General features: G+C 38.7%; 1 protein-coding gene across 1 annotated transcript in view; it reads right to left on the reverse strand.

Moving 5' to 3' along the window:
* Positions 1–6,846: 6,846 nt before the first annotated feature.
* Positions 6,847–22,952, reverse strand: part of il34 (interleukin 34) — a 43,465-nt gene continuing 27,359 nt past the window's right edge. Inside the window, exons 3-8 of the mRNA XM_074631970.1 lie at positions 21,862–21,965; positions 20,263–20,340; positions 18,739–18,816; positions 16,194–16,301; positions 13,290–13,473; positions 6,847–8,158 (exon numbers count right to left, since the gene is read on the reverse strand). Coding sequence (XP_074488071.1) covers positions 8,100–8,158; positions 13,290–13,473; positions 16,194–16,301; positions 18,739–18,816; positions 20,263–20,340; positions 21,862–21,965 — 611 coding nt within the window. The 3' untranslated portion in view covers positions 6,847–8,099. The remainder of the gene's footprint in view (positions 8,159–13,289; positions 13,474–16,193; positions 16,302–18,738; positions 18,817–20,262; positions 20,341–21,861; positions 21,966–22,952) is intronic.

Raw genomic sequence — 22,952 nt, forward strand, 5'->3', positions numbered from 1 at the left:
AAGTGCACAGGGACAAACTACACGCTATTGCATAACATTAACACTGTGGGTTTGCAGCCTGCTGCTCTTTGCCTCTTAATGTTGATCTGCTTCAAGTGATTGGAAGTAACACAGACTCAAATACTCTACTTAAACAATATTTTACTTTAACTGAGTATTACAATTGTCTGCTAATAGGCCTAATTACTCCCCCACATTTTGTAGGGAATTACATTATTGTTATTATTATTATTTTTTTATAATATTTATTTTATTATTTCACTACATTTATTTGACAGCTATAGTTAGGCTACTTGCTACTTTGCAGATTAAGATATTACATTAAAAAAAACATGGCCAATACAATTTGATGCATATATTTACTGTGTTGTTATTGTTGTTATTATATATATCTTGTTCTGATTGTTTGTTATCACTATTAAGTAGTCATATTATTTCTGTATATTAATCTTGTCTCTAGGTGGAGGCTTCAGATAAGCCCAGTGGGTTTTGTGCCTCTTCCTGCACTGTATATTATTAATTTATTTTTTATGTTGTGTAGTCTTAAATTGTGCAAAATAAATAAACAAATAAACAAAAATGCATTAGGCCTACTATAGCCTTAACTACTAATTATCTACCCAACAGTATACGAAATAAGTCAATTAGCTCCACCTAGACCAGGTACGTCATAAAATGCCTCTTACATGTTAATACAATACAATAATATAATCTCACAGGGGGCAATATGCTGAATAATGACTTGATAATACAAGTATATTTCGCAGATTATGCTTCTTTTTAATGGGCCAATATAGTAGCCTATTTTTACACTGTTGTATTGGTACTTTTGCTGAAGTTAAGGATCTAAATACCTATTCCACCACAGTCAGTTTAGTAGTAAAAACTCTTATTACTGCAGCATTGACTGGCAGGTCTTTAAATACAGTAACACAAGACAAATCTAAATATTTGGGCTTTTAGGAGCAACTTGGCGTGTGGAGACATGAGGGGAAAAAGAAGAAAAAATATGATTTCTCAAGGTACAGTGATGAGAGAGCGAATGAAAGAGAAATCCACTTGGCTGGAATAAAACTGACTGGGAACAAGGACGGATCTGGAGTTCTTTCTAATCAGTAATCCTGCCTGACAACGTATCCTGGATCATATCAGTTAGGGCTTTTGTTCCCAAGCCCATCCAGTGCAGACACAGCTCGTTGGTGTGTAGACATGATTATGTGATATGTGGTAAATGCGGAGATGAGATATGCAGCTGTAGAAATTGTGGGAAAGGACCCAAGTGTAATCAGTATAGGGGGAGTCATGAAGCATGGCAAGCAAACTGTCCAAAGATAATAAAAAAAAAGAGATGGAAGTCAGGAAGATCAGGTCCAAGAGAAGACTTAAGTTCTGAAGTAGCAGCTGGAAAAATAAAGATTAAATAAGAACAGGAGAACAAATCAGGTAGGAAGCATGATGGATATTGTTGTAAGGATAAGGTTAAGTTTCTTAGCTTTTCTGGCCACGGTGATTAACTGTGGCGCTGAGGAGAAAAGAAAGTCTGAGAGAATTGAAATAGTTGTTGATGCTGCGACAAAGTTTTTGGATATTGTGAGACTTACTGGAGAGTAAGTGCAGTGGGTGTTGAGAGAGGCTTTCAGGCTTTCTCAGAGCCCATAGCTTTATAACAAGTTTATTTGAGAATGGGATGAGGGCTGGGGAAAATATTTTTTTCCTTTCTGTTTCTATTTCTTTGTTTTTTTTCCACTTTTTTTTTTTCCCAATCCAGTTGTAGGGGGTAATAGAATGCTGCAGGAATGAGTCCTAAAACCCATAAATGAGTTAGCATTTTAGCACTTGCGGTTCCTCTCGTCTGGCAGTCAATGTTATTTTTTAATGGGTTTTTAGTTAGATGCCTGAAATAAGGTCTGTCGTTAACGCAAGCTGAAGAGATTTTAAAGTTTTGTTCTACGACATAAAATACATCAATAAATCTTACCTAATTTACGCTTCAAGTATCATCAATGTTTGTTTGCCCCAGAGCTTCTTTTCTGCAATAATCCAAAACCCAATAGAAAAATCCCTTTGGCTTTTTGTCGAGGGAACCAGGGCGATGCTAACTTCCTGATTGGCCTACAAAAATATGTCATCCCCGGAGCACTCTATGCAACTTTTTGGATGCAAACCGTCACTAAAAACCACCGCAGAAGAATAAGAATCTAAATATTTTAACTTTTCTTTTCTGACACTGCTGAGGTTATGGTTACATCATGCAGGCCTATTTGCATGTGTTTTCTGTGTGCTCTCTGGGCTTCCATATACTTACCTGCTCGTCTAGTAACCACTAACATCTCCTTTGGAAGAAGTGAACACAAGCAAATTTTTTCTCTTGGTTACAGGTATCAACTATTGTTGTAACTCCCAGAGTAAATTCAGCATTAAAGCTTATGTAGGCAGAAAGTTTTTGGCATCACTGGGCAAAAATTCCATAACAACCTTTCAGTATATTGTAATCCAAGTGTTCTGAGAGATAACTAGACTTCTGCACCTCCTCATGGCTCTGTTTTCAGGCTTTAGAAAATCTAGCCCGTGACGGGAGACTTTGGCCAATCACAGGTGATTTTAGAGAGAGCGTTCCTATTGGCTGTGCTCCGGCTGGTGGGCGGTGCTTGGTATTTCCTCAACTGGTCTCAACATGGCTGCCGGGTCACAAACTTTCTCATTTTACAGCTAAACAGTACACTACAAGATTGGAATAATAATGGCAGCGACTCACTTTAATGACTGAACACTACACACAGGGTTAGTTGATAAAAATAGCGATTTAATTTTTATTTCTTTCATTAAAGTACTGTCACATAGCATTATACATTTCAAAAAAATAAATAAATTCAATATCAAAATCTGTTTCTAAAGACCACAGACAACAACCATCCATGTGTTTGCAGTTTTCATCTCTGTTGTTGCCAGTCAGTTTTGGGAAATATCACTTTATGTTCACAATAAGGGATCTTTGAATTCAACTTAAATGCTCTTATGGTTACAAAAAGACAACCATATAGTTATATATGATTAAGGATAATAAAAATACACTTGCTGCATTTAGAGTAATACACCAGTAATTATCATTAATGTATTACATCATTAAAGCTGTCCTCATTAAAGTTCCTTTCAGACTCAGGCTCAACCCATTGCTGTGTATATAACACAATCATTAAACATCACCATTCTCCCCCTGAAGAGTGACACAAATAGGCTTGCAAGACTTGAACATATGTCATATGTTAAGTAAGGAGTTAACGCATGAACTGAAACTATACGTTTCTTATGTATAGTAAGCTTTCACAAATAGATACTTTGTGCAGTCTTGGGAGTAACTAAACTGTCTATGGGACAATTACTACACAGTCTCACGGGAGGTCGTGAAATAGTCACGAAATTTAATCTATTTGATTTGTGTAGAAAGACGCAAATTTATCTTTTTTTTTCGAGAAGCTCAGCACAACTTTCAACGTATTTTTTGTGCGTTTTCCTACCAATGTCCAGCAACACATGACACACGTGTAAATTTTTCGCTCCAGTCTTTTCAAAATGAAACTACTTAGTTAGGTTTAGGAAAAGGTCGACTTGGTTAGGCTCAGGCAGCAAATTTACTTAGTTAACTCTACGAAAAGATCGTGGTTTGGCTTAAAATAACTCCGGAAGTGCCGTAACTTAAGTACAGAAGGTACGTGACAAATAAATCAACGTTGACTTCTGGTTTCACACGCTTTCCCAGTTCACAATTATGTGGATTACATACGAATTGATTTCGTGCTGACCATCATGAAAAAAAGGGAAATTTGTGACTATGTACACAAATCAATACATTCAATTTCGTGACTATTTCACGAACTGCTGTCCGACTGGGCTGACAAATACCTGAAGTTTATAAGTGAAACACCACATTACTTATTTAAATTGTGTAGTGTAAGTGCCATTTCATGTAATGCAAATTACGTTTCCAGTTGCTTTTCGTATGTTATTTGTTTGTTTGTTGTTTAAACTGAAGTTATACCTTCTTTCATTTTTGGTTAACACAAAAATTATAAAAGCATAGCAGTTAGTTAGAATATAATTTCATGTTTATGTTTTGAAAAACAACCCTGGAAACAACTGCATGTGAAATATGCTATCATAATAAACACAGTTGGCCCAAAGGTAATGAAGGGATGAAATGTTACACTATAAACTGACTAAACCAGCAAGTCAGGATTTGCAGGCGGTGAGCCAGGCACATCGAGATAAAACTGCAACTCACGCATGCATAAACACGTCTTGAGTGCACAAAGTAGTGAGCAAATAATCTTGAGCCCCTGTCGATGCCACAGCCATTCAAAAGACTCCCAGAAGGAGTGAAGAGAAGAAGAAGTGTCCTTTATATCCCCAAAGCATTATACATGTTTAAGTTTTTATCATAGATTTAGATTATCCTTTATATGTTGAGCCTCATAACCATAGTGCCTATTAAACTAAGGTACGATCTCTATGATATGTATTTTCTTAATTCCCCAAAACCTGACAATTGAATACATTTCTTTGAACAGCAACAAGATAGCCTTGAGTTGAATTGCACGAGTGGAAAGAAATAAAACAGTGAAGCTTACACAACCTGAGAGGCAATCTCAGAGAGAGAACAATGACAGATTTGACAGATACTGATTTGCTTGAAGTAAAATCTTAGTCAAAATTTGTTGGAGTAAAACTAAAATTTGATACTGTAAAACATTTGGATGTTGAGAATAACGATAACACTTTATAAAAAACATCATTTATAAACGGTAAATTGATAGTTAATAAATATCGTTAATAGTTGTTTTACTGTAAACAATGACATTTTAATTATTATAATGTTTACTTATTATTAGTAATACTATAATTTGTTATTTTAACATTTTATTGTTGCACACATTATAACGTTTGATATACGATATAGATGAACCAGATAGTGATAACACTTTGTTAATAGTTAATAATAGATTTGTAAATGTCTATAAACATTATTTGGATGGCTATTATGAACATGCAACTGATGATTTTAATACCTCGTTAAATGGTTAATAAATACTTTGTAAAGTGAATATAAACATTAGATAGATAGATAGTTACATTAATACTTTCTAAATGGTTAATAATTGGTTTCTGGTCCATCTATCTATGTAATGTTTATAGATGTTTTACAAACAATTTCTTAAAGGTTTACAAATACTTTGGTAATTATTAACAAATACGTAATATAGTATATTATGCAACAATAAACTGTTGATAAATAGTTTACTAATTTAATCAGAATGTAATTGTTTTTGTTCGTTATCCTCGTGATACAATATAGAATTTATAGGGCTGTCAAAGTTAACGCAATAGTAACGCATTAACGCAATCGATCTTCCGGAGGTTTTTACTGGGCTCAATTTTAAAGCTAGAGTGAAGATATTAATATCCCATGAAACTAAAAAAAACGAAAGAGTCCATTGGTACCAACCATGTCACACTAGCTCTTAGAGAAAGTGGTTGGATAATGCTCCAAACTTGTGCTACGTTTTGGCGAGGAAAAACTGGCAAGGCCATTTTCAAAGGGGTCCCTTGACCTCTGACCTCAAGATATGTGAATGTAAATGGGTTCTATGGGTACCCACGAGTCTCCCCTTTACAGACATGCCCACTTTATGATAATCACATGCAGTTTGGGGCAATTCAGCACACTGACACACTGACAGCTGTTGTTGCCTGTTGGGCTGCAGTTTGTCATCTTATGATTGGAGCATATTTTATATGCTAAATGCAGTACCTGTGAGGGTTTCTGGACAATATTTATCATTGTTTTGTGTTGTTAATTAATTTTTTGGGGCCCTGCGGCAGCTCACCTGGTAAAGCAGGTGCCCCATGTTCCAAGGCTAAGTCCTTACTGCAGCTGCCCGGGTTCATATCCGACCTGTGGCCCTTTTGCCCTTACGCCCCCTTTTCAATAACTATCTCTGGCTCTGTCAATAAAGCAATAAAAACCCCAAAATATAATCTTAAAATAATAATAATAATTTCCAATAATAAATATATACATACATTTGCATAAAGCAAGCATATTTGCCCACTCCCACGTTGATACGAGTATTAAATACTTGACAAATTTCCCTTTAAGGTACATTTTGAACAGATAATTTTTTTTTTGATTAATTTGTGATTAATCGCGATTAAATATTTTAATCAATTGACAGCCCTGATAATTAATAAATTAATTATTTCATATTCATAAACTAATGATAACATAACAAAAATGATAGCATTACTAATCATTAGTAAACATTATTAATTACCATTTCATTTTGTTAAAAATAAAATAACTATGAACTAAGTTTAATTAACTATCAATTTACCATTTATTAATCGTTATCATAAAGTGTTACCAGAAAAACTATTCCGTTCTATAATAGTATAGTATGGAATGGTATGGAGTTTCAGATTATACTTTTACAGCTTTCATTTGTAACCTATCAAACTGCACATTTTCAGCAAATATTTTTCCATGTCATTATTTTTAGATTATTCAACTATTCAATTCTAGTTAAATAAACAGAATTGCTATAAAGTTTAAACAAATTGGACTGCGATGTTACTTAATATTTGAAATGCTGATGGTCACTCTTTAAGCTTTGCACAGGTATCTGAGTCATCAAAAATATTCAATAGAAAAAGCAACAACTCCATAACAGATCTACAGTAAGTATAAAAATGCATGACGGCGAGAGATGATTGTGCGGCGATGTTCGTCCCGATTCAACTCTCACTCTTTGTGCATGATAAATATATAGAAAGAAACACATGAAACGGGGCGAAAAATGAACAATCTTGTTTTGGCAGCTTTTGAATATGCAATGCAGGGCCTATAGCACAGATCTAAAAAAATAACACTTTAAATGTAAGCTGTAGGTAAGAGATGCATAGTCATCAACTGAAGAGGGAAGAGAAAACAGTGGTGGCCAAAGGAGGGAAACCCCCGCCACAACGCAACATGATAAAAAATGTAAAAATAAAGACCAAAAAATAGCTCAACCTGGGTTATCGCTAGCCACCCCTGCCAGGAAAACTCATCTACTTAATCTTCCCCCCCTTATTTGTTATTGTTTTAAACTCCCCTCTGTCTGTTGTCCCTCTACACTTGCATGCACATGCACACTTACACACATGAGAATCCTACACAACAGACTTCCCGGCACCTTCTCCAATACATCTATCTATACCCTCTATACCCAATGCATGTTTTGCCCCGTAGTCAATCTTGTCATGTCACCCAATGTATTAAGTTCTGTCTTGTCTTGTCATAGATGTCTTGTCTTGTTTCACTGAATAATAGAATAAAATAAAAAGTAAAAAAAATAAAAAAATAACAGTAGTTATCAGTTTGCCTGTAGGTTTGAAGTTCAGTTCATGTACATCGCTCTCGCTCTAGATCATTGATGTTTGAAAGAGGCGTTCGTAGAAGAGAAGTCTGGCTATGGTACAAAGTCAGCTGAAGTTTCTCAATATAATAACACTCCAATGTGTAAGTCTCTGCTTCTTGTTGGTCTCTGAGGTGAACCATGCAGGTCCGCTGGAGCACATCACAGGCTTTTTGGGCAGAGATTTGGCAAAGCCACAGTGACATCAGTTGGATGATCAATTAAGTCCATATGTGTGAACATGAACAAATCTCTTCCAAAACTTGAAGCATCAATCTGAGCTGCCATCAAGAGACGAATACTTTAGGCTTCCCGAGTGACAGAGAATTGGAAAATCTGAGGAGTTGGAGCTTCTACTCCCAAATGAGCTTCATTTCATTTTAGCAGAAAGTCCATATGCTCATGAAATCGCCATGAATAGTTGCCGTACATACAATATCAGTCTGCTTTGGCTGATGGAGTGTCTTCATCGTATCGTCAAGACAATCTTAGCTCTGTTTGATAGATTTGGGAAAGACTTTTTGATGTTCACAAATCAGGACTGAACTTTCTTGTTTCCGTGTGGATTGTCCTTTTACCCCTCTCTCTATCGGGAGATAATGATACCCTTATCATCAGCATCAACAGGGACAACTTCACCCCATCTTCTCAGCTTTCAGGTTGTAAGTCTTTCTTCCTGCCTTTTGTCCAACGGGAAACACCGCAGTCTGAAAAGTAGACGAGAAGAGAAATTCGATTAACGCTCGTAAAAATAACTCTGTGTCCCTCTCCATATGTTTTACTGCCACACTAGGAATCTGGACCACTTCTCTGTCTCTCCCCATATGGATATGAGCAACGGGACAACTCAACTTAAGCACAACTTTACTCTCAGGTTTCACCTTTTTGAGGAGTCACATACAGTACAGTACAAAGTAGTTGCAGCTGTACATATTAAACTGCACTATTTGTAGTGTTTATAAGATTGCGTCTAAACCTCAGAGACTTGGACCACTACTAGTATGTGGTTAATTTCCAAACCCACACGCAGACTTCCACACACAATGAGGCATCTATTCTAACACATGAACAACTCTTTTATGGGCAAGCAAAGTATATTTTTGGCTACGCCAAATACATTTTCTGAATGATGCAGCAAAGCGCATAAAGGAATGGTAGTATAGTTTGACATTTTGGGAAATACACCAATTCACATTTTTGCCTAGAGTTAGATGAGAAGATGCATACCACTCGCATGTCTCTATAAGCTGAATGTGATGCTACCACCGGAATTCCATACCAACCATGTTAGGATAGCTTGTCGGGAAGATTGCTAAATAACGCTACAAATTTACACAAAATTTTGGCAAGGAAAAACTGGCATGGCAATTTTCAAAGGGGTCCCTTGACCTTTGACCTCAAGATATGTGAATGAAAATGGGATCTATGGGTAGTCAGCCCTCCCTTTACAGACATGCCCACTTTAATGTAATCACATGCAGTTTTTTGAATGCAGTATAAATGTGTTTTTATCGCCTATTTTAAAATGGTGTATTTGAATATTTCTGCATACTGGGGTCCCTAAACAATCTTAGAATTGCATAAATTGGGTATGACTGTAAAGCTGAGACTCTTGTGGATCAAATGAGCACAACTGTATTCATGTGGGATGATGTTAGTCCCCAAAGTTGCCATTTTATTGCAGTGAGTCCATTTTTTTTTAAATTGACCTCACTGTGACCTCTAGGATAATCACAGCCTCATGAAACTTTACAACCACAAACTAGAGACCTAGAGCATTCAGAGGATGGATGGCTTTCCTAGGTAGATTGACAATGAGGGGGTTTCCGAGCAGTTTCCAGAACAGAAGTGCTCGCCATCCAATCACCGAAAAATGTAATTCTTGCAGAAATCTCCAAATGTCAAAAGTTTTTGATACCAAATCACAGCATGGCTTTTTCCATGGTGTTCCTCAAGGTCTTGGTGTCTTAATGTGGTATTTTGGAGGGATCTTTGATAATTTTTTATCAATTCAGTATGGTAAAAAGTAGTTAAATTTAGCGCCAAATCTGTGTAACAAATGGTATCAACACAAAAATTGCTTCAACAATTTATGAGACATAATAAAGCACGAGAATGGTCATCATATACTTCCATCAACATGTTCTACGCTCTTACACACTTTCACAATATATTTTAATTGATTAATTCATTTATAAATAAATTTTAATTTCTTATTAATGACTAGAAAGAACTTGACACACAGTGCTGAGCTGCATCTCAAATCTTCAGGTTCCCAGCTTTCACATGATGTACACCACTTCTATGTGACATCTACTGTTGACTTTTGATCTACCCCTGAACATCCCCTGGTAAGGGGTTAACAGCTAATGTGTAGTGTTACATTAGGTGAGGGTATGAACCGGTGTCACTATTTCATGTGATACTAGTACCAGCCCCTTCACCCACTAAGTGGCAAAACAACCTCACATGTGATGTTATGATTGGGGAGAGCTGAAATAACAGGAGGAAAACAAAGGTCACGATGACTTCTGCATACAATGACATCACATGCAGAGCCTCAGAGCCTCAGCGAAGGAAAAATCCAAGCTGAGAAAGGAGGAGAAAAGTCAAAATTTTTCAAGATCATCTTTCAAGGCCCCACTGGCGCTGAGCATGTGTTACTAAACTATCACTTTAACACCCACATGAGACACATAATGTCGAACGGTTTCCTTGAGGAATGCGGTGACATTGTGTGATCCAGGTGTGAGAGCCTCAAACAGCACACACTGAAAAGAATTCTGTCTGACCCCATGGAGTGCTTTGTTGAATTTGGTGCAATTTGGAGACGCAAAACGTTCAATATTAATAAACTTTTAATAAACAAGCGACTGGCGCTCTGTGCAGCAGCTCTGCCAATACAACTCAAATTGTGTACGTTTTTGCCATACTAACTTATAACTTTACCACCGGTCAAATACCTCCACTCATTAAATCTATGCTCTAATTTATAATCACAGTGGTTATGTCAAAGTAAGCGACTAATATGCCTATTTGGAAATTAATACCTCCGCTAAGTGTATTTCACCGATGATGCAGCCAGTACTACTTGCTTGACTTGGGAGTGTTTTTCCCCCATGAGTAAGACTCTGTTTCCCCGCTGTAAGACTTGATACTAACTTATAACACTAATAACGTTACCGCCAGCAAAATACCTCTGCTAATTAAATCCATGCTCTCCTTTATAACCGTGGTGATTATGTCAAAGCAAACAACTAATACACCTATTTGGAAATTACCTCCGCTAAGTGTATTTCACTGATGTTTCTGACTGTGACTAGCCGCGACCTGAGTGTGTTTTTCAGGGGCGGATTTAGTGATTTGGAGGAGTAAATCCTGGTAATCTACCAGAAAGTGTCCCAAATTACCTGATTTAGTTCAAATACCTAAAATTTGTACTTGACTAAAGTACAGTACTTGAGTAAATGTACTTAGTTACTTTCCACCAAAGAGCGATGAGTTTGCAGATATGTCGCTATTATGAAAAAAATCATAACATCAAATATCACTTAGGCCCTGTCAACATGTCTCTCCGGTGATCCGATCACAAGTAGACAGCTTTAAGTACGTCTGTTCACACCTGGTGTTAGAATGGGTTTCATGCATTTCGAGTGACCAATTGTGATCGGATCTCACTTCCATAAACACGTAGCTTGCATCATTTCTGTATGTAGAGATCAAATGTTTTGTTGTTTTTACCCGGTGGGAGACAGCAGTAGTAATATCCTACATATTCGTGAATTCAGATAAATTTTATGAACCTAGGAATATAAGGTTAATGTCTAACAGGCCGGCAGTTCCCGGAGACCTCTGTACCGCCGTCACTGGCGCCGGGGATGAGAGCAGGCGGGTATGGGGTCAGATCTATGCAGAGCACCGGAACAAAAACACAGACACAACACCAACAAGCTATTAAGCTATGTAACTATATATTAAGCTATTTTGTTGCGTTGCCCCTTGAAGCGGTGTAGGCTATACAGTATGTCCAGGGCTTTTATTGTGAAAGCTCTGAACGGAAGGAGTGAAGCTGTTATGCGCTGCTGTTGACAGTGTGGGAGTAGTGTTTTGCTGTTATTTTACACCTTGCTCGGAGAATAACATAGGCCCTGTTCAGTCCTGGCATTAACATGCGTCCTGGATGATCGGATCACAAGTGGACAGCTCTAAGTACAGGTGTGGACGCACTCAAGACGCATTGAGATTCAATCGCTCAGACCACATTCAGAGGTGGTCTGGGCTGCATGTGGCCACATTCTTTTAGCAGTGTGTACGTGAATGTGTCCTGGGCCACATTAAGGACCGCCTACTCAACAGACATCCTGCTTGGATCTGTGGATCTCTGCGCATGGAAACGGCTTCTGTGCTCTATTGTATCCTGTCGATACAACTGTATTTTATTTAAATATATCTTATATATAGGCTACATAATCTAGAGACTATCAGACTAGGCACGGGAAGTGCATTATCATCATACTGTCACAGTGTTTTTGTTCCGGTGCTTTGCACGGACACCCGCCCGCCTGCCCAACCGCCCACTCGCTCGCTCTTGTCCAGACCTCCGTGAACAGACGTACTTAGAGCTGTCCACTATTTGTGGTGTTTATAAGATTGTGTTTAAACCTCAGAGACTTGGACCACTGCTAGTACAGTATGTGGCCAATTTCCAAACCACACACAGACTTCCTTAAACAATGAGTCATCTATTCTAACACAGGAACAACTCTTTTATGTGCAAGCAAAGTGTATTTTTGGCTACTCCAAATACATCAAATACATGCAAGATGGAAGTTAGAATGAAGGTTATTTGGACACTGTGTGGTATACATGAAATGGATATTTTTCTGAATGATGCAGCAAAGCGCTTAAAGGAATAGTAGCATTATAGTTTGACATTTTGTGAAATACACCAATATGCATTCTTGCCGAGAGTAAGATGAGAAGATGCATACCACTCGCATGTCTATATATCTAAATATATCTTATTTATAGGCTAAATAATCTACAGACTATCAGACTAGGCACGGGAAGTGCATTATTATCATACTGTCGGAATTGTGTGTGTCAGCGCTTTTGTTCCGGTGCTTTGCACTTACACCCAGCCGTCTGTCTGAGTGAACAGACATACTTAGAGCTGTCAACTTGTGATTGGATAACTCAGGACGCATGTTAATGCCAGGTCTGAACAGGGCCACACACACACACACACACACACACACACACACACGTCAGTTGAGTAGGCGGTCCTTAATGTGGCCCAGGACGCATTTGCATACACACTGCTAAAAGAATGTGACCATATGTGGCCCAGACCACTTCCGAATGTGGTCTGAGTGATCGGATCTCAAAACGTCCTCAATGCGTGTTGGGTGCATTGTGATCGGATCACCCAGGACGCATGTTAATGCACAGGGCCTTAGTGGAAATCTAGAACCACAAAGCTTTGTCCAAATGGCTAAGACTCAACTCAAAGCATCAAAGATTTGGCGATGCTTTGACTGGAGAGCATAAGAGGACACTTACACAACATCCTCCATAGTAAAGCTTCCCGATTGCATGTGACATGGAAAAATGCACATCTTCCACAACATGTTTGCTTCACACAATATTCAATTCCATATGAGGCAGATCCTTGCTTTAGTGTCTTGGCCACTGGCTGACCCAAAATGTAGATGAAAAACAAATGTTATTGGACCCTTTGACATCAGGACTCCAACATACTAGAAAGTCCTGCCTGCGGAGTTGAGACTAGCTAATGTGTTTTCTTACATCCTACTGGGTCTGCTTTGTTATACTCACAGTCCTCCTGTGCTTCTGTGCTGGCAAAACACTCGCTGAAGAGGCACTGCATGGTGTGGCAGAAGTTGTCCAAGAGGGACTTCGGGGAAGCAAGACGCCAGTTGGACTCTGGCACTTTGTCAGGCTCCTCTGTTAAATGATCCCAAGTGTCCTGTATAGTCTCTGGAAGCTCCTGCTGGAACACCTGGACACACACGAAAACACGCGCAGAAACGCACGCATGAGTGAGACAGCCAGGTAGGCTTAATGTGATCCATGAGACAACAATGTCAATATCTCATAGGAAAGTAATCAGTAGCAGCGTGACTCAGTGCCAAAACAAACCATTCACCGTGAACATTTCAAAATGTGATAATTATGCCGGTTCATCGTGGCCTGATAGAAGAAAAAGCACAAAAACGTCCTTGAGCAGCAGCAGATCACTTTTTCCTACATCTTAAAGCCATTACATATCTTAAGCCATACATTGGAGAAGCCAACATATGCTTTTAATCCATACTATTTCAAAGCGTCGACGTGGACTCCTTATGTCTTACTCTGTCCCTGCAGGCTGTGGGTCCCGTCACACACAGGACTTCAATTAAAAGACATGTGAGGTCACTAAATGTTGAATATTTGATTGTTCTTACTTATGTTCACTTTGCTTGCCCTTTTGGTCACACAGTCACATTAATTGTCAATATGGTGCCAATGTATTGTACCTGTGTCCAGCTCTTATTTATAAATTCACCAACACAGCCCAGACCCTGTCTGACCATCACAGTGAGCACAATAAATTAAGGCATTCATTAAGTGTAACGTCATTCATAAAAGCTAACTCCTCTCTCCATAATTGGACTTAAATGGAAACTCTTAAATAGTAACATTTAGAGCCATTTAGTGTCACTAGTGTTGTCACTCATAGTGATAAGATGAAATATTTTGTGAATATGGCCCTGGTGTCAGGGGTGGAGCCAGACAGAATGACAACAACATTCAGGGTTCAGCCGAAACCTAAGGGGGTCCGGGGGCATCCTCCCCCAGGGAGATTTTTTCCCATTTACGTCGGCTATGTGCACTATTTTTCACGACATTTGAGATTAAAAGAAAAAGAAAGCCTAAAAATCTTGAGAAACATATGATAGCTGCAAAGGAAAAAAATCCTAAAAAGAGAAAAAGAGCCTATATCCTATTTTGTAGGGGTGTAAGAAAATATAGAAAATATCGAGTATTGCAATATTATGTTTTGTGATACTGTATCGATTCTAAAACCACTGTATTGATTATTTAATAATTAATAGTTTACATGCAAAGATTAACTCAGTCGATACTTTATTTCATAGGCAAAGCAATGTGCCCTGTTAGTGTATGTACTGTCTAAAAGTAGTGCTATGATGTTGGATGTTACAGGGACTGTGATAATGCAAATGCAGGGCCAACTGTTCTGACTGCATAAAAAAGTAAACATTTCTATACTTAAATGTTGAGGATGACTAATTTTCACCCCTGACACCTATAAAAAGGCAACATTTTTCAGATTTTACCATTTTTAAGTTACATAACATTCATAGGTAGGGTAGGAATTTGGTGTAAACAGCAATACTAATCTTGAAACCCATTTTGGTTATACAATGTTGGAGTAGAGTTCGCAGAATTGATGTTTAGCTGACAAATCTGCTTGAATTCATAATATGGACTGAAAAAAAGTATGTGTGTGTGTTTGTGTGGACTACTCTAATTACAAATCACGGAAACCCAACAAATGCCAAGTAAATGTGGTCTACAATACTCTGAATAGAATATAAGGCCAACAGGAGAAGATTTCTTAGGGAACAGCATAGTAGCAGTAGTAGTAGTAGTAGTAGTAGTAGTAGTAGTAGTAGTAGTAGTAGTAGTAGTAGTAGTAGTAGTAGTAGCAGTAGCAGCATAGAACAACTCCCCATGACAATGTTAAGGTGGACCTATAGATATAATAGTAATAGAACTTTTGCTCCATTGATTGCCATTCCAGTCAGAGAGACTGAGGCAAACAACACAAATTTGAAGGTATTTTAAAAATTCGGGGCTTTTGAGAAAACATTGGGGGCTGGAGCCCCAGAAGCCACACTCCCCCCGCCGCTCCTCCCCTTCAGATGGTGTAATACAAACTGAGGGTAACCAGCAGGGGCCTGGCAACTGTCAAGTCCTTGTAATATGAGATACAAGGAGTTCCAAGTTGCAAACCCCGCTGAGGTACACTTCTCAACTTAGCATGTGTATTTGACAAAATCATTTTGTAAAAATGATGAGAGAGGACACGTTTTACTGCAAATCACAAGTAAGAGCAAAACCATATATGGATCACAATTGAGGCATGTGATCTGGCTGTGATCAGTCCAGGCTTTTTGTCTGCTGAAATTAGACCCGCTGTCTACTTCAACAGTGGCCACAGGGCATTGTGTGGAAGATAAATGATAACTAAACCAGTGGGTATGCATGTAAATTGTCCAAACATCCATGTCTAGAAAGTGTTTTTTATCGCTTTTATCTGTTCAACAAAGAGGACACACTGGACTGGAATATTACATTGTTTAGAAATGAACAGTACAGAAGAGTTACCATTAGAGAAAAACTAAATTTTAGCAAACTTAAGTACTCATTACCCGGCAAAACATCCCTCATATGCACTACACTAAATGACCAAGTAGTGTACTAAATTCACCTTCAATGAACTCTTGTTGGAGCATAAATAGAAATGGCACTTAATTTACTAATGATAAGGGCATTCATTCCATTCATTGATTAATAGGATCAATGTGACATCCACCTCATGTCAAATATCCTCTGACCCGTACAGTCGGAGGGAAATTCACTTACTAAATGAATTGCTTCATTTGAAGAGGAACTGAATACAGTTGTGTTACAGATACGTGAACTCTAGCTTACCTCAGCGGGATGTGACTGTACAAAGACGCCCTCCGCATCCTTGAAGCGTCTTTCCAACTCAGCGGTGTATGGACGTGAAGGATGTCTCTCTGGCATAACTCGGATGATCTGAAATTTCAATTTGTGTTTAGTTTAAAACAACAAGACGGCTCTCAAACCTAAAGACAGAAAACAACACGCTCAACTATCCTCTACATTCAGGTCGTTGACTCCTTGTACATTGATAAAACAAAATGTGTTGTAAAAAGAAAAACTTTGAAGGACTGAAATTCACAATTCATATTTGCACTATAAGGAAATGCATCTAAAGAAAATTGGACAGTAAAAGTATGTGCAGCCTGCACAATTCTTATAGGTGTTAAATGCGAGATTGGGGGCCTTTCTTTTGCCTCCGCACGGCTCTCAACATGGCAACAGCAGGGTTCCTACACATTTTCCAGTTCAAAATTCCATACTTTTCCAGACTCTAATTTCCAGACTTTAATTTCCAGACTTGAATTTCCAGACGTCTCGGTAGATTCTTCAGACCATATTTGACTTAGTGACTCGGGGTGCAGAGGATGCTGTAATAAGACTACAGTGCTTCAGTGTCTCCCCCATGGTTGAGATGTCAAATGAAGTTTGGATCCAGTTTTGAATTGTTAACCGACCAGGCTTTGTATTTGGGATTGTCAAGCCAGCCCTCAGAAAACATTAATTTACCCATTGTGGCTGTTCAGTCCACAGCCCTACGCAGAAAGTTGCATCTTGCACTTGGGGTTATGGCACTCTAGGTGAAAAACAATTATGCCGCCCCTCTTTTAGCAACAGGGATAGACTGTGACAGAAATTCATCTCGGGACTTTGAGATAAAGAGGCCTTTCATGCGAGCGGACGTAGGGTGCGAGCTGAAAATATTTGGGCACTAATTTTAACACTAATACAGTTTTTGTGGTATAAAGAGAATCTGCTGATGCTGAAGCCCTTCAAGGCACTTTATAGTGGATGACACCTCCTCAGTTTGTATCAGCACGCCACCACTGCACTGAATCAAAACAAGACAAGGTGAGCTGAGGTGAGCTGGAACACGCGTCACAGTTCGTCACGTTCACGATAAAAATGACTGAGCCAATCAGATTTCAACAAAAATAAGGAGCAGTCCAAATTCGGAGGGGCCGCTCGTATCCTCCCTCAATACATTAAAGTATTAGATTGGCCCAGTCTGACAGGAAGCGTTCCACTCTGTGCTGTCTCTCTGTAGTTTTGGGTTAATTTTCATTAGCATATTATAAATGTTATTTTGCTCATATTACATAATAGTTGGCTCCCATTTCGCTGCCAAAGTGCCGCCCTAGGCAATTGTCTAGGTCGTCTATACGGACGCGCCGGCCCTGGCTGTGACGTACAGGTGTAGAGGCAGCTGTGCGTAGGAGTTTGCGTTCAGTTGCACGCCATTGTCTACTTCTTGACTTGCTTTTGACGACATCAAGCTCGTAAACATTTTGGCTGTACCGGCTGCTCCAAATGCAAATAAACACTCTGCTGCTTATATGATCAATTTACTTTTAGAAAGTCTGAATTTTATATTTTAGAAAACAGAATAGGGACAATAGTCTGGAAACAGAAATGTTTTTCTATACTCTCTTTTCTTTTTTCCATACTTATCCAGACCTGGAAATGACTAAAATCAAATTGCACACTTTTCCAGACTGCGTAGGAACCCTGTAACAGGTTTCAGGCCCAGTAGGCGAAATGTAAGCATTGTTTTCAAATCTCCATTTTAGTGTACTGTTTAGCTGAAAAATAAGAACGTTTGTGACCCGGCTTACATGTTGAGATCAGTTGAGGAATTACCAGGCACCACCCACCAGCCAGAGCAAACTCTGTCATTTTACAGCTAAGCAGTACACTACAAGATGTTTCTGAAAACATTTGAGGCGAGAAATAGGCATTACAGTAAAAGAATATTGATTCATATTTGATTAGTGCTGCCTAGTTAAACAGTTCGATCGGAGTTTGCGAGTTTTGCGAGCAGTGATTGACAGCTGCTTAGAGACTTCTCAGCTCTGATTGTTTTTGGTTTTGCTCAAACTTACTAATTGAAGGTTTAATTCTAAGGATTACATGGGATCAAGCCCAAAGCCCTGAGGTTTTGGAGAGATCAACAGAGAGGAGAATGCTGCAGGACCCTACCCCACTAAATCAACCTGCCTGACTTTATTAGCAGCTCAGGTGAGTGGCACATGCTAATGCACTTTAACTTTTACCTGAGGGCAAAATGTGTGGGTGGTGTGGCACTCCTTGAAGCTCCTGTGTATCAGCCAGTCCCTGGACAGTATAGTATGTGCCTGTTTCCTTAATCAGCCAATGACTGACATGTGACCACATTGTATAAATTGCAGGTGATATAACTATTTTGAAAGTTCAGGCCTCTTCAGGCAGTTGGGAGAGAAGGACAAGAGGCACTAGTTTTAATAAATTACACAAACTGTTTACACAAAAGAAATAAAATCATTGTTTTTGGACAAACTCAAACACATTGCATCTTCGCAGACAATATTCCTACCTTTTTTAACACGCCTTGGTTGACCTGGAACCACAACCTCTGGAGAACCAGCTCATCCAACCCCTCCACCTGTAACCTCTGATGGGTTGAGGAGAGGAGAGAAATGTAATTAAAGGGGAACGACGTCTATTTTCAAAATTCATACATGCTATTCCCTATGGTCTAAGATGTTCTAGATGACACTGAGAGCACCCAGGGGAATGTTCTGAGTATATGGGAACATTTTCTGTTTCACAACTGAGAACACTACAATAGAATAAAGCTCATTTGGGTATAAAAAAGAAAACAAACAATCTGTGGGTCCACAAAATCAGTTTCCCGTTCATTGTCTGTGGAGCAGCTCCAGACTTTATACCCGAGACTATCTTCTCTGGTTTCTGCCTTTGAGAGAGAGCAGCTCATGTTCACAAATATGACTGAACTTTACTTGGCCTTGGAAATAACATATTAGAATTCTTTATTTGGGTGGAGTTCCCCTTGAATAGATTTATCGGATACTGTGAATCTGCAACATGAAGAAGAATGTTAAAGCACAACGTTTGACAAATTGATTTTTATGGGTTTTTTTCAGCATGTACACTACAGTAGATCAGCATAGAAAAGGAAGACACAACAGGTAAACCAGGGGTGTCAAACATAGGGCCTGGGGACCAGAACCGGCCCATGAAAGGGTCCACTCAGGCCCACTGGACGACCTTGCAAAAAAAGTGTAAAAATTGTAGAGGTCATTAAATCAAATTTTTCAATAAAATGCACTGCTATTTCTATTTGGGAGTTGAGCTGTCTTAACAAGAGTAGCAGGTCCTATGCTGGATACGCTATTATAGATCTCACGTGCTTACATACACGTGCTACTACGTGCAGGCTACTGTTCATGCATGAGCCACCGGTGGAAAATGTCTTTGTCAAAGAGAAGAAAAGTGGACACAGAGTGTCAGGTGTTTCCAAGAAAAATGGCCCAGTTCCTATTTCTTCACTGAGGTAAATGTGAAGCCAGTGTGCTTGGTGTGTTTACAGCACCTGTCAGTGCTCAAGGAATATCATATTCTGTGCCACTTTCAGATTCAGGGTGGAAAATACAAGAACTTGCCAGGACAACTGAGAAGATGAGAGATCAGCGAGAACGTTTTCAAGATGTACTTGTACTTCTTTACACTAAGAGGAAGGAAATATTTGGAGGTGGAAATCGGTGCAGCCAATATGGACTTCAGAGCCAAAAACACTCTAAACATACATCACACCACAGGGGTATCTGGCAAGATAATATTTAGAACCATCAAAAAATCAGGGCTTTGCTGACGATTGCCAGGAGGGGGAAATCGGGCCCAAAATCAGCTTGATTCTCGTGTAGTGTGTACCCGGCATTAATCTCCATAGACCTTTGTGGCATAAAGTCACAGTCTGGCATCGTGAGACTTGTAAGGCACATGGCAAGCATCATCTGAGGAATCTCCTCCACCATGTTCTCTGATGACAGGAAAGGAAAGGGGTCACTGAATCAAGAGACAGCATTGTGACTTTTACCATTCTGTTGATGTTTGACCGTTTAAAGATTTCCTTCTTATGAACCTTGATGGTGTAGTTGATGGGGAAGTTGTGCTTCTGTAATGCAAAGAAATAGAGAGAAAAAAAATTTAGCGTGTGCATTTCATAAACCAGAGAGCTGTAACACTTGTTCATGTCTTTGAGAAATTGGTTTACATCATTTACACATTTACTATCAAAAGTAGTACATGTAAACAACTTCTAGCAAGATCACACACAAATCCAAAATGTTCAATAACAGTAATAAGCTATAAATATGTCATGTTCTTAATTCGTTAATTGAGTCCCCAACTGGGCCAATCACTAATGAGAGTGAGATGCATCATGTTCACAAATTTGGTCAATATTGGATTAGTAGTAGTTGTAATTGTTATCTATTTCTTTCATGCACATACGTGGATTCATATGACACTAAAAATACTGTTGCAGTAAAACATTTGTCTGTAAACAACATCACTTCTTACATATTACACATTACATGCAAAAAAAAAAGGAGTTTGTCTTCTCTCATACGCTCTACAGATAAGTCAATCTAAAAAACAGCATTCAAGTTCTTGTGCGTAATGGATAAAGGAACAGCACAGATCCATTTTGTGCCCCGATTTTATTTTGTAATGGACAGGGGTTCTCAAACTTTTTGGGGCCTCATAATTATAACAGCGATTAAGCATAATGCTTACTACCATTTGAACTCTTAGATGCCACTGGAAATATTTGTATTCTAAAACTTTTCAACCTAGATACTTCAGACCTGTTTGATAATGATAAACAAACAGATGTCAATTTGAATCTTGTATGCACTTGTATTTTGCCTTGATATATTGGGTGCTTTGTAATCAGATGTCAGTTTAGCTTGGCTGGTTTCATGGCTTCGTTCACTAGCACCTGAAGACACATGACACATTTTGGTCTCCCGTCGCTGCTGCTCGATATAACTGTGGTCATATTTCCTCAATTTAGCTTGTTTGGGCTTAGCGTCACTTGACGATATGGACTGACTCAAATATTGTTGGTCATCTCCACTTGGGTCTGGGGACTTCAAATGTTTAACAGAAACCTGGGGGTGTAGTTTTTAAAGAGGAGGGAGTTTACCAGGCAGAGAGGGTACACAAAATACAGTACAGTACACTATCGAGTTGCATTATGGGAATTGTAGGAAAAAGAGTTTATGGAACCTGTCCCAAATTTGGAACTAAAGGTCAGGATATCTCTGCTCTTTAAAATTTGTTGTAAGTGCCACAACTTTATGGAATTTTACTGAATTGATGGAGCGTCACTTTTAAATTTCAGAGGTACAGAAAATACGTTTCACTTTTTGTGGAAAAGCTCTTGCTGTTATCACTTGTGTAATTATTGTTGTCTCCTCTTACTGTCTAGTTGGCTGGGGTCAGTCGAAAGTCATTCTGGGAATGACGGGAAATCACTGACTTCAGTAGACGCTTCTAAAAATGACCCTAAAATACACCGAACTTCATACACAGATGAAACGTTTAGAGCAGTTTTATTTAAGGGTGAAATTTGCTTGCTTGCTTCCACATTGACTGAGTCATGCTTGCAAACATGCCATCATTCTCTCACCATGTACCGTCGCCTGTGGCTGAGGCTGTCGTTGAGCGTCTTCAAGGGTGTGCACATGCTGGCTGGTGTTGGGGCCATCAGGACAGGCGATAGCATAAACAGGCCTGCAGAAATCGGAAAGCATGAAATTAACTGCATTAGCTGTTGCTTTATTCTTGCTTTTCACAAGGGATGTCAAGATCAAGTGTGTATTAAGAATTCAGTCAAAGCACAGTTAAAACATACAGTATATAAGCCTACATGTGTAAAATAAAGTCTGACAGAAACGGCGAAGGAAGCACACTATCTCTTGTCCGTCTCATTATTCCCCTGTTCTTTACAAAATACTATCTATCCCTAGACCCTCACTTCGGATAAGGAAGAAATTCAGATTTCAGGCCACTCCTCAGGAGAAAGTCAAAAGATACTGTATTTCCTACAGGCGAAAGTGGGTAATTGTGTCTCTGTCATTTTATCTAGTCTAATCAGCCTCGAACAAAAGTCCAGTGTCACTCAACCAACCAACCAACCAACCAACCAACCAACCAACCAACCAACCAACCAATCAAGCAAGTGATTATTTTGACAGTTGACTGACTTCATATATACCTTCTGGTAAAAATACAATGACTTCACAAACAAATAACTGTCCTTACCGGATAACGTTCCTTCTTTTTTTATTTTGGAACCTTACACTCAATTGGCAACAGAAATTAGTGTGAAAAAAAACCAGCATGGTGAGCAGATGGCATTTGAGTTAACTAGGGGTGTCAATCGATTGAAATATTCATTTGTGATTAATCACATGAATGTCCATAGTTAATCCCGATTAATAGAAATTAGTCACACATTTTTTTTCTGTTCAAAATGTACCTTAAAGGGAGATTTGTCAAGTATTTACTACTCTTATCAACATGGGAGTGGACAAATATGCTTGCTTTATGCAAATGTATGTATATATTTATTATTGGAAATCAATTAACAACACAAAACAATGACGAATATTGTCCAGAAACCCTCACAGGTACTGCATTTAGCATAAGAAATATGCTCAAATCAGAACATTGCAAACTCAAGTCCAACAGGCAACAACAGCTGTCAGAGTGTCAGTG

Source organism: Sebastes fasciatus, chromosome 4 (genome assembly GCF_043250625.1).
Source record: "Sebastes fasciatus isolate fSebFas1 chromosome 4, fSebFas1.pri, whole genome shotgun sequence".
In the NCBI taxonomy this organism is placed as follows: Eukaryota; Metazoa; Chordata; class Actinopteri; order Perciformes; family Sebastidae; genus Sebastes; species Sebastes fasciatus.